The sequence below is a fragment of the Sebastes fasciatus genome, chromosome 8 (genome assembly GCF_043250625.1).
Source record: "Sebastes fasciatus isolate fSebFas1 chromosome 8, fSebFas1.pri, whole genome shotgun sequence".
Lineage (NCBI taxonomy): Eukaryota > Metazoa > Chordata > Actinopteri > Perciformes > Sebastidae > Sebastes > Sebastes fasciatus.
The window spans coordinates 17407581-17420045 of NC_133802.1; the positions used below are offsets into that span (position 1 = coordinate 17407581).

General features: G+C 38.3%; 1 protein-coding gene and 1 long non-coding RNA gene across 2 annotated transcripts; one reads left to right on the forward strand and one right to left on the reverse strand.

Moving 5' to 3' along the window:
• Positions 1-6646: 6646 nt before the first annotated feature.
• On the reverse strand, positions 6647-10788 carry LOC141772079 (uncharacterized). Its single transcript, XM_074642738.1, has 8 exons — positions 10689-10788; positions 8861-9562; positions 8600-8671; positions 8223-8461; positions 7778-7831; positions 7553-7663; positions 7311-7388; positions 6647-7203 (listed from the first exon to the last, which is right to left on the reverse strand). The coding sequence occupies exons 1-4, from the start codon at positions 10747-10749 to the stop codon at positions 8397-8399; spliced, it is 900 nt and encodes a 299-aa protein (XP_074498839.1). The 5' UTR covers positions 10750-10788; the 3' UTR covers positions 6647-7203; positions 7311-7388; positions 7553-7663; positions 7778-7831; positions 8223-8396.
• Positions 10789-11141: 353 nt separating this feature from the next.
• On the forward strand, positions 11142-11977 carry LOC141772680 (uncharacterized). Its single transcript, XR_012594942.1, has 2 exons — positions 11142-11316; positions 11410-11977. It is a non-coding gene; the product is annotated as an uncharacterized LOC141772680 (long non-coding RNA).
• The last annotated feature ends 488 nt before the right edge of the window (positions 11978-12465 follow it).

The window sequence follows — 12465 nt, forward strand, 5'->3', positions numbered from 1 at the left end:
CAACGTCTTCAATAGTCGGTGGAAAAACGTTCACTTTTGAACTAGTTTTGAACGTCTTTTCACCACAACAATTTTTTTAAACGCCTTTTAAACTTAAAACACTGTAAAAGTAGCAGTAATTTACATATACAGTAAAGTCATACTAACACATCAACAGTTTCCACTTAAAAGACAAAGAAAACCACGTGAGACAGGCTGCAATTAATTTAAACAATCTAAATAAAAACAATTTAAATACAACATGAACAATGTTCATTAAATACAATAAATATTTTTGTCAAAGCCATCCCCACTGGACCTCTGCAGGAGCCTGTTTCAGGTGGTCTGCCATATGGTGGTACAAGTAACATTAGTAAAAAGAAATATTATCATCGGGAAAGGGTGAATGTCCATCAAGGGTCACTTTTGAACCAATTTTGAACGTCTTTTCACCGGTGACCACAGTCCTTTTTTAAATGTCTTTTCAACAGAAAATGCTCACTGAGGAGGGTATCCTATCTCTATTACACAGTATCACATTGTTTGTATGTTGCTGTATGACAAATAACAATGTTTCAGTCCTCTTCTTGTTTGCACATGACACTTTGTTGTTTTCACTCCCGACCCCATCCAAACTGTATGTAGCCCCCCTAGCTCGTGTATTTTCGATGCAAAATGGCCTAAAAATCAATTTTATAGGACACATCGACAGCTCGCAAAACCAGACGCATTAGCAACCCAACATTACACACAGGTGTGGTGAAAATAGTCTGGCAGCATGTTTATGTTTACTGTTGGTCCACGCTGCAGTACGCTACAAGCTAAAATGTTAACGCTACAAACTAGTAGCCAAGCAAGCCCACATCGTGAGCAGTATAAAATAAAACTAATAGTGCTAATTTCTGGATTGCTTTATTGAAATACAGTAGTACAAGTACTTACAAAGTATGTAGTTAGCGTGAAGCTTGCGTTTGTGTCGTCAGCTCATTCACAAAAGCACACTTTCTTATGTATTTTACAGAATGTATAGCACTGCTCCTATTATGACGAAATGGAAACGTATTGTTGGAAGCACACAGCTTTGGCTATATAGTTCCAGATTTAGGACATTTTATATGAAACATTAAATGCGTTGAAATTACATCTTTGTGTAGACCACATTTCTCGGACCAGTGCAATATGACTTTGGAGAAATATACCTTCACATGCTAATCAGGATTGTCTCTCTTTCAACCTACAACTGAAAAATTAACAAAATGATTAAACAAATGTGTTTTGTGACACGTTGATGTTGTAATCGCATTTTAGTTGGTTGAAAAGAGGGCAAAAAGAGGTCTTAGACATTCAGACCGAGTATCAACCAGTTTTCAACTAGAAATCAACATTGAAATCCGGGTTGGTAGTCACTGGGTGCTTAATGATAATTTGTGCATTTATCTTCATCATGGTATCTTAACATTTGATGTGTATTTGCATTGTGTTGTATTACATTCACTGATATGTACTATTTCAATAATTTACAGGATTAGGGCCTTCTCCATCCATGATCACAGGAACAGAGGATCTGGACAAGTGCTCCACCTCTCCTCGACTCATTAGGACTCATCTCCCAGTCCAGTTTTTGACAAAGTCCTTTTGGGAGCAAAACTGCAAGGTTACAAATGCCTTTTATGTACAGTATCAATAGTTGACAATTGTACTTTTTCAACCAAATTCCCTTTGTTATACAAAATTAAGAGAAACATAGGTGTGGACATATTCTCAAGAATTTAAAGCCAGGGAGATGATTCAAACTGCCCACACAGTTTATTCATACATAATGCATTTCATACAGATTTACAAGTTTGATTAAACCAAACTTTATGATCAGGATTATGCGTACAGGAATTATCAAAGGACTGACTACAGATCTTTACCAGGATTTTTCATTTATTGTTCTGTTGCTTCAGTGGTGTTTGGATCCTGGTACGACCATGTGAGCGGCTGGTGGGAGAAGAAACAGAGTCATCCAAAACTCCATTACATGTTCTATGAAGATCTGATTGAGGTAATTTAGTTGTTTTATGTGTTGTCTTTGTGTAAGTTTGTGTGTAACTTTGAGTTCTCATACTATTCATGATAGTATAGTATTCTAATCATATCTGAAGTAGACTATTTCTCCTAAAATAAGAGGCTGTATGTATAGTAATACAGAAATTAGCCAAAACTGACTTGGTGGAAGTGAATGTTCATTAGATGAGAAGATCGATACCACTCTCATATCTGTCCATTGAAAAAGCTCCAGCCAGCAGACAGTTAGCTAAACGACTGGAAGCAGCTAGTCTGGTTATGTCCAACGGTACCTCTCAAGCTCAATAATTAACACGTCTTATCTGTACAAAAACTGAACCTAAATTGGTGAATTGTTTTTACACTTCAATTTTTGTACAGATTAAACAACAGAATCAATGTTATATGTGGCCAAAGGTACTAGTTTCTTCTTCCTTGTGGCTCAGGAGATAGAGCGGGTTGTCTACTAATCGGCTGATCGGTGGTACGATCCCCGTCTCCTCCAGTCCGCAGTTATGCATGCACAATGACACATACGTGGGCTGTATGTTTCAGTTTGTTTGGGACCGGAGCTATGGCAGAAAGAAAAATAATAATGCTCAAAAGCATGGCGCTAGCCCTACTAAACCTGAGGGGACGCACCCTATTTTTGTCCTGATAATGCTACACTGTAAACAACAAATCTGTGTTGGAATCAGCAGGAGAGTTAGTAACGTTACTTGTTAGCAGCTGGTGGGCCGCACATGTTCAAATGTAATCTCGTAGAATTAAGGTTTTGGTGAGAAACTTGAATAAATCCAGTTGTTTGAAGGAGATGTTTTCACAGCAATATAAAATAGACATTAGAGAGGGAATTATGAGCTATTTAACTTCCTAACAGCTTGCCAAGATTTGTTTTAATCAAAGCAAATATTTAAATAATCATAATCATTTGAATTGTGTTTTTATGCAAATACCCACTATAGATAGCAAAGTACAGTACTTAAAATAGGGCTTCCCCGGAAGCCACAGTGTAATTTGAACACTGTAATTTACCATGTATATAATGTTTTGTGTGTAAAATATATTGAACATTGAATGACATCAGATCTAAAATGTTATTTAGCGCATAGATTTCAAAAGTGATAGATAGATAACATTTCTGAGTGGCAGACAAAAAAAAAATACTTGCCTGACACAGTGGCAGGCAGTGAAAAAAGTTGATTTCAGACCCTGCATACAGCTTATTAATTAAACACTGGTATCGAATCAGTTCTTGGAATCGGCTGATGCCCAAAGCCCAGGTATCGCTATCAGGACTGAAAAAGTTGGATCGGTGCGTCGCTAGTTGTCTGAGCATGTGTTTGTGTGATTTAGAATCTCCCTGTTCAGGTTACTTTTCCGAAGCTCTGCACTAGCTGGTGATAGTGTGATGATAATTTTTGACTTTTGTGTTTCCAGGATACTGGACGTGAAATAGACAAACTCTGCTGCTTTCTTGGTTTGTCTCCTTCGTCTGAGGAGAAAGAAAGAATTGCAGGCAGAGTGCAGTTTGATGATATGAAAGAGAACAACATGGTCAACTATTCAATATTCAAACTGCTGGATTCCAAAAAGTCTTCCTTCATGAGAAAAGGTACAGTGAATAGTGAGATGCAATAAATGCGGAATGACACAAAATCAGATCATCACATTTAGCTAGAATACCTGCCTGATTTTCTGTCATTCTCCAGGGAAGGTCGGTGACTGGAAGAACCACTTCACTGTGGCCCAGGATGAAAAGTTTGATGAGGACTACAAGCAGAAAATGAAGAATCCTTCACTGCAGTTTCGTACTGAAGTTTAGAGGCTGGCCTGGCTGAGCATAATGTCCTGAACTGTGATTCATTTGATAATAATGTTGATGTTAGATAATGATTTTCATTGACAAATTAGTCAAAAATGTAACCCTCTGAGGTCTAAGCCATTTTTCACTAGTTTTGGTCCACCTGGTCTCCTTTTGTAACAATTAATGCAGAATCTCAACACTGTTATACACAATCATGACATTTACATGCTCGTGGATCCTGTACTTTATCGTGTCCACTCGCCATTTCCTAAACTGACTGACAGCCGCACTCTGCACTTCATCCGTGCCAACTGAGAATTTTTTTTCCCCCAATAATTTTATTTGAAGTGTATTTTTCTGCGCATGCCTTTTTGACTGAAATTTGTGAGGCTGTTCCCCATTTCCAGTGTGACAATAAACGGGAGCCTAAAAAGCACACAATGGGCCTCATAACTTATTTCAAATGAACCGAACAATTCATACACACCCCGAACCGTGACTAGCGAACCGAACGGGTCGGATTTTTTACTTGAACCGCTCCATCCCTAATATATACACATAAATATATATTTATACACATATAAATATATATATATATATATATATATATACACACATATATATTATATATACATATATATTATATATACATATATACAATATATATAATATATATACATATGCTATATGTATATATATATATATATAACATGTATACGTATATGTATACATATACAGCGGGTAAAATAAGTATTGAACACATCACCATTTTTCTCAGTAAATATATTTCCAAAGGTGCTATTGACATGACATTTTTACCAGATGTTGGTAACAACCCAAGTAATCCATACATACAAAGAAACCAAAACAAATAAGTTCAGAAATTAAGTTATGTGAAAAGACACAGGGAAAAAGTATTGAACACATGAAGAAAGGGAGGTGCAAAAAGGTATGGAAAGCCAAGACAACAGCTTAAATCTATCAGTAATTAGAAAGCAATCCGGCCCCTTGACTGTGCAAATTAATATCAGCTGGTTCAGTCCCAACTGATGGCCTATAAAAAGGTGTCTTATTACCAAGGTGTCACACAAGAAACATCTCATGATGGGTAAAAGCAAAGAGCTCTCGCAAGACCTTCGCAACCTTATTGTTGCAAAACATCCTGATGACATTGGTTACAGATGCATTTCTAAACTTCTGTATATTCCAGTAAGCACTGTTGGGGCCATATCCGGAAGTGGAAAGAACATAATTTCACCATAAACTGGCCACGACCAGGTGCTCCTCGCAAGATTTCTGACAGAGGAGTGAAAAGAATTATCAGAAGAGTTGTCCAAGAGCCAAGGACCACTTTTGGAGAGCTTCAGAAAGACCTGGAATTAGCAGGTACAATTGTTTCAAAGAAATCAATAAGTAATGCACTCAACCGCCATGGCCTCTATGCACGCTCACCACGCAAGACTCCATTGCTGAGGAAAAAGCATGTTGAAGCTCGTTTAAAGTTTGCTGCACAACATTTGGACAAGCCTGTGAAATACTGGGAGAATATAGTCTGGTCAGATGAGAGCAAAGTTTAACTCTTTGGATGCCATAATACACACCATGTTTGGAGGACAAATGGCACTGCACATCACCCTAAAAACACCATACCAACAGTGAAGTTTGGAGGTGGGAACATCATGGTGTGGGGCTGCTTTTCAGCATACGGTGTTACGTTACTGTGTGTGTGAGAGTGCAGATTAAGTAGACAGCGAGTCGGCTCAACGGTGTAGTAACGTAGTCCGTTTATTATCATGACCCGGACGTGTTCACACATAGAAGGTCCGTGTAACATCCTCTAATGTAACCTCACTATAGTTCCACTTAACAGAACACCTCCCCTTTTAAGTAAGAACACCACCCTCTTTTAACATCTTCAACTCCACTGTAATAACCTCCTCTTACAGGTATCCTAGCACTGAACTCAGACATTGACCTCTGAAACACCTAGAATGTCTTCTCACATTTTTCTAACATTAATAAACATTTTTCTAACATTCCTAAACAGAAAATAGAAAACATTTATTTCCAACAATTTTCCCTTTTCTTTTCCCCCACCCAATAACTCACTTACAAGTCCATACGCACAGTTAGCTAAACGACTGGAAGCAGCTAGTCTGGTTATGTCCAACGGTACCTCTCAAGCTCAATAATTAACACGTCTTATCTGTACAAAAACTGAACCTAAATTGGTGAATTGTTTTTACACTTCAATTTTTGTACAGATTAAACAACAGAATCAATGTTATATGTGGCCAAAGGTACTAGTTTCTTCTTCCTTGTGGCTCAGGAGATAGAGCGGGTTGTCTACTAATCGGCTGATCGGTGGTACGATCCCCGTCTCCTCCGCGGGGGCAAGTCGCGTATAGGTGGCATACACTGACAGCCAATGAAATTGCAGACTTATTAACGCTGTCCAAGGTGCTGAAAACGCGGCTTTGGTCCAGCAGTTTTCTCCTGAATATTTAAGAATGATTATCTGGAGCTGGTTCGAATCCCACTTGGTACAAAGTCTGTGATACATTATCAAAGATAATGAGCTATTTGGGAATCAAGAAATGTGAGTCTTAGTTTGTTATTTACTTCTTCTGATTATCATTAGATTAGACTAGTCTGGTTATATCAAGTTCTTGACTTACTTAAAGCTATTAACCAATTATATTAGAGTTTTCTTCCTATGTGTAACATTTAAATTGCAATTACTTAATTACTTCAATTAGAGACTTTACTGTTCATTATAAATTATTAATTTATTAATGAGACATGTAGACATTAGTGAATGAAATGTATTTATTAACCACAACTGTAACAGTAAATATTCAACAGAGCCCATATTGCAAGGTCACACATATATCACACAAAAATGTAAGGTAAAGTAAATATAATATTGTATATAATAAATGTAATAATTATTTACATGAGCAAAATATACAGTATATACAGTGGAAACCGGTTACAGTGATCACGGTTACATTGATAAACCGCTTATATGGGGCAGTGGTGGCCCTCCCTCATTACCACCACTGAGATGCCCTTGAGCAAGGCCCCCCCAACCGCTCCAGTGGAGTTGCTCAGTGACCAGCAGATCAGACTGTGGTTGTACTGGGCAGCTTCCAGGTGTGAATGTGTAACTGTGTGAATGTGATCAGGGCGTTCCTGAAAAAGAGAGCATTGCCCTCAGTGAACCTCCCCCTGAATAAAATAAAGGTAAAAACAAATAAATAAAATATGGATCAAAAAGCTTGGGACAGAATCATTCCTATGCAAATGCTGTTTAAGCTGTGGAGGAGGACAGCTGGGGACAGCTGATGGCCTGGGTAATGGCTGACCTGGTCAGGCAAGAAGAAAGACATAGCAAATTATTAAGATTGTGTGTTGACTTGATTCTATCTCTTTGACACGCACACAGCCAAATCAAGAACATTCAAATACTTACTTTGAGCTCTTGGCGGTTGCAGCGGCGGTTGAATGGGCTCTGCAGACGTCTCAGGAGAAATCGGAAGTGCCTCTGACACTATATAGAATATTAAACATTTCATTATTATTCACAGTAAGATAAATAAAAAACTTGACTATGACATTGTGCACCAGTATCTGATTTACATCAATGAGAACAGTTCCGATGGACACTACATATGGATATTTTTAAGATGCAAATACAGTTAAAATAATACACACCTGGAACAGTGACAGTTGTCTCTGTTGGCAAGGGTCCTGGTGTTTCTGGCATCAGGAACATCAGCTCCTGAGGAAGGGGCACAGGTCTCTTTACCATCGGCAGAGCAGGGGCTGCAAGGAGATAAGGACCACAAAAAGTAATCAATTATTGGTTTATAACGGACATAATCAGAGGGAATATGACAGAAAGGTTTAAATGGATAAAAAGAAATATAATGCATTTACCATCTACTTGTGAACCCGTCAGTTCAGTTGGTGTGGACAGTGTAGCAGATGGTACTACAACAGAAAAAATCTTGTCAGTCATTTATATTTTGACAATATAAAAAAAACTGGTGTTAGTAAAGGCATACATTATCCATCTTTTACTTCACCTGCTTATCTCAGCCTTATATAGTTAAACAGACTGTTTGTTACATTAAAGTATAAAGAATTTCATTCATACACATGCAGTTTAGTTCTGTATGGATAAATATTTAGTAGTCAGTCATTACAATTTAGCATAAGCAGGGGAAGCAACATGGCACACTGCAAACACATGCATACAAGTGTTAGTAACCACAGCAGTCCTATATATATGTATGTATGTATGTATATATATATATATATATATATATATATATATATTCATCATATAAGTCTAAAAACTGGAATAAAGAGTGCTACTTACCCTCGCCATGACTGGAATCAATTCATAGTCACTAGGACAACAAGTTGAACAGCAAAACACAAACATGACCAGAACATGGTCAACATGAGAAGGAACGGTTTATGTCATGCTTCGGTTTGGGATAAGAATTCATGGTCCCAGAGTCTCCGTCGACGACAGGACGTTTTTGTTTGGTTAAGAACCTCTTTCTGTTCCCGAAGCCTGTCGTCTGGCAGTTGATGCTGATGGTGCAGAAACAGCTGTAAAACACAAACAAAAACAATTAAATATAAACTATATAGAATACACAATTAATATTAAACAGGCTGAACTGTAAATTATTTTGAATCTTCAGGCATTAGAAACAAACCAATATAAGACAACAAATGTTTACTCACAGCTCTGCACATGTTGCTTAGAAGGACAGATACCCAGCATCGCTCTCTCCAGCTCTTCATCTTCATCCATCACTGTGATGCAAACAGACAAGAATTAGAATGTACTAAAAATATGGCTTTACTGTACTTAGGATAGTATGAATAAAATCACCACTGAAATAATGGAAGACGAAGTTTACTCCCTTTGGTGTACTAAAATACACTGGATACCATGACAGCATATACATTTTTTTGACAAAATAAATGGAAAACAAGACCCACCCATGGCTTCAGCAGGGGCCTGTGAGGCATGTGTCACCAGAGAGGAGCCAGAGGGGGAGGGCAGCTTCTTCTGCAGGTACACTTGTAGTTTGTGCATCTTTGTTCCTGGAGCACAGCTTTTCCTCATAATAAAGGCTGCATAGCCATCATCCCTGCTGTCCCAAATCTCTCTCCAGGTGCTTTTGGCACGAGAGCCAAAACCAACCAGCTGGTCATCCTCTGATGCTGCTGCTGCTGCTGTCACAACTGGCTTTTGTTTCTCATAATTGAGAAGAGACTGGATTTCTTGAAAGCTGAGGGCATAGCTCACAAATGACAGCAGGCTGTCCTTGCTGTGCCCCCCTGCCATGAACACTCCTGCAGTCTCCTCCTTTTGCTGGTTCTTGATTAGGTAGATGGTATACCCAATGTCATTTTCAAGGAGCCAGCGGAAGGACTTCCCTTTATATTTCCCAAACTGCAGGATGTATTCTCCAGCCACCTCAGTTTTATCTGAAGCATCCCCTCCTCTTAAAATGATCACAGTCAGTGCATTTTTCCTGACCAGCTCCTCCTTCACGGGTGCAGACTTGTCCTGTAGAGAGGGGTTGTCTTTAAGGAGTTTGGCTGCATCCGTTGGATCCTGACGGAGATATCCGAGTGGTCCCTTGCGGAATGTGACACTCATTCTCCCAGGGAAAAAAAACGTTTTCTGCATTTTACCTGTAATGAAGAAAAGCATATTGATCTATTAATATGTTATAGACAGGCATTGTTTTCATAACAAATGTTAATAGTGAGGGTCTCAAGGGAGAGCAGGAATTAGGAGGTTCACATCTCAGCTCTAGCCCCTTTACTGTCTACATATTCTCACTGTATTTATCAGGGTTTTGAAGAAAGAAAAAATGATATCAAATACCTTTACTTTAATATTACCTTTACTACTTTGTATAGTACCTTGATTAAGTGCCTGCCTTTGTGTATGTCTTAACGATGAGCTCTGGTTGTTGAGGCAGATCATCCCCCCCCCACCCCCAACCAGTGATTCTGACTCAAGTAACACTGAAGTGTGAAGTGTCTTATCCAGCAACGCCCTGCATTCAATTCACCTTTCCTATCCCAAACAGACATGCATTAGACTATATTTGATATATTCTGCTTTTGACAAGCTCAGACAAACGTGGCCTATTTAGTATTTTGAAAATTGTAATATGGTATAGAAGCATATAATAAGTGTTAAAATTAAGCATGAATAGTACGTTGTACACAACATGACAAAGTATGAAAAACCCTAGAGACATTGGTTCTCAATTAATAAACAATATTCTGGTGTTCTCTCATTTTAACAGAGGTGGAAGAAGTACTCTGATCTTGTACTTCAGTGATAGTACTGATACCACAGTGTAGAAATACTCTGCTACAAGTAAAAGTCCTGCATTAAAAACCTTAAGTATAAGTACATGCTGTGACAACAGCGTTAAGTGCAAACACGACGACTTTATGATTCATATGAAGCTTGTTCATTTATCATTCTGTCAATGTGTGTATGTAAAGTAACGTTAGTGTGTCCAGAGTAACGTTATATCTAACCTTACTGCTGATGTAAGCTGCTGATATACCGTAGTTAACGCTACATTAGACATTAATGTTCACTAACAACGTGATGCTTTCAACCTAAGGAATGTTAAGTTTCGTTAGCTTGTAATTCATCCGAATATACCGCAGCAGCTCGACACAATAAACTGAGGAAACACGGCTAACGTTAACTACAAGCAAGGACACGCCACACAGCGCCAGGATACATTATAGTAACATGTCGGTAATCTTTATTTATCTAAATATAACTCACCGTTTGGCGTAATGTCCACACAGCGCAGCTCAAGCTCAAGTCGATGCGAAGTGTAGCTCATCCAGACCAACACTGCCAGAGTGGCGAAGGAAACAACAACTCCTCCTCTCCTCCTCGGAAAAAGGGCGCCAAACAAACAATAGCGGCCAAAGATATATTGCATCCGTAGTGGTTCAGCACTACCATAGAGAATGAATGGCAATGTGTTTAGGGCGCTTTAGCTAAAGAATCCTCGGAAAAAGGGCGCCAAACAAACAATAGCGGCCAAAGATATATTGCATCCGTAGTGGTTCAGCACGCACAATGACACATACGTGGGCTGTATGTTTCAGTTTGTTTGGGACCGGAGCTATGGCAGAAAGAAAAATAATAATGCTCAAAAGCATGGCGCTAGCCCTACTAAACCTGAGCTGGTGATAGAGTGATGATAATATTTGACTTTTGTGTTTCCAGGATACTGGACGTGAAATAGACAAACTCTGCTGCTTTCTTGGTTTGTCTCCTTCGTCTGAGGAGAAGGAAAGAATTACAGGCAGAGTGCAGTTTGATGATATGAAAGAGAACAACATGGTCAACCAGTCATTGTTTGGACTGCTGGATTTCAAGAAGTCTTCCTTCATGAGAAAAGGTACAGTGAATAGTGAGATGCAATACATGCGGCATGACACAAAATCAGATCATCACATTTAGCTAGAATACCTGCCTGATTTTTATTCTCCAGGGAAGGTCGGTGACTGGAAGAACCACTTCACTGTGGCCCAGGATGAAAAGTTTGATGAGGACTACAAGCAGAAAATGAAGAATTCTTCACTGCAGTTTCGTACTGAAGTTTAGAGGCTGGCCTGGCTGAGCATAATGTCCTGAACTGTGATTCATTTGATAATAATTTGATAAAGTTACTGAGTCAGATATTAAATTTGATTGACAAGAACAATGTATCATCTGTACAAGACATTTCTTCTCATAATGATAACGACTGATGTTATAAAACCATCAAAAAATTAGCAAAAAGATTTACAAAAATCAAACCTTGATGAAGTCTTTGACGTTTATACATTTGACCCATGTTAAATGTTATATTTACTGATTAGATTTAAAAAAAAATAAAAGAAAATTAATTGCAGATGATTGCAGTGGCAGTGCAGTGTCTTCCTGTACAGTTTGTCCTTTTGGAAGCAAAACTGCAATCAGAAATTGAGTCAGGGGTGATACTGTAGGAAGTTACTATTTGATCATGCCTGTTACTGAATATCAATCTTAATAATTAAACCATCAATGTTTGACCTTCACCGTGCAGAATGATGTATGTGTGTGCAGAGTTCATCTTCACATTCATCAACTGAAGAGGAACGTTGTGCTCCACTTGAATTCAGAGTTGAAGATGCGTACGTACAAGCATGATTTTGTGATATCACAACTAGTTTGGAGCCAATCCTGCTCCATTTTATAACTTACACAAGTGTGATTTGGAAACTTGATTCCTCCAGTGCACACACGGTGAGAATGGAGAGAGAAAAAGACAGCGATTCATTTTTATTGCTGTTTTTCCTGGAGAAGTTGGAAGAATAATTTCACTTTTTGATGAAAACTACAGGGAAAAATAATACTTCTATTCAATTTTGCACAGTTCTGTAGTTGTTCTCTGATTCTTATAATTATGTGAAATATATAAAAACAATAAAAAAATATTAAACAGCAATAATATGTTTTCTCGTGTTTATTTGAATCCAGACATGAAATGCAGCAAGAAATACAAGAACAAAAGTTCAATGAGCAA

What these genes read in the sequence shown, in the direction of transcription:
- LOC141772079 (XM_074642738.1), bottom strand. Translation starts at nt 10,749, where the DNA reads ATGAGCTACACTTCGCATCGACTTGAGCTTGAGCTGCGCTGTGTGGAC. An exon ending in GGCCCCTGCTGAAGCCATGG is followed by an intron (nt 8,672 to 8,860) that starts GTGGGTCTTGTT and finishes TTTGCATCACAG; the next exon opens with TGATGGATGAAGATGAAGAG. An exon ending in TAAGCAACATGTGCAGAGCT is followed by an intron (nt 8,462 to 8,599) that starts GTGAGTAAACAT and finishes TGTGTTTTACAG; the next exon opens with CTGTTTCTGCACCATCAGCA.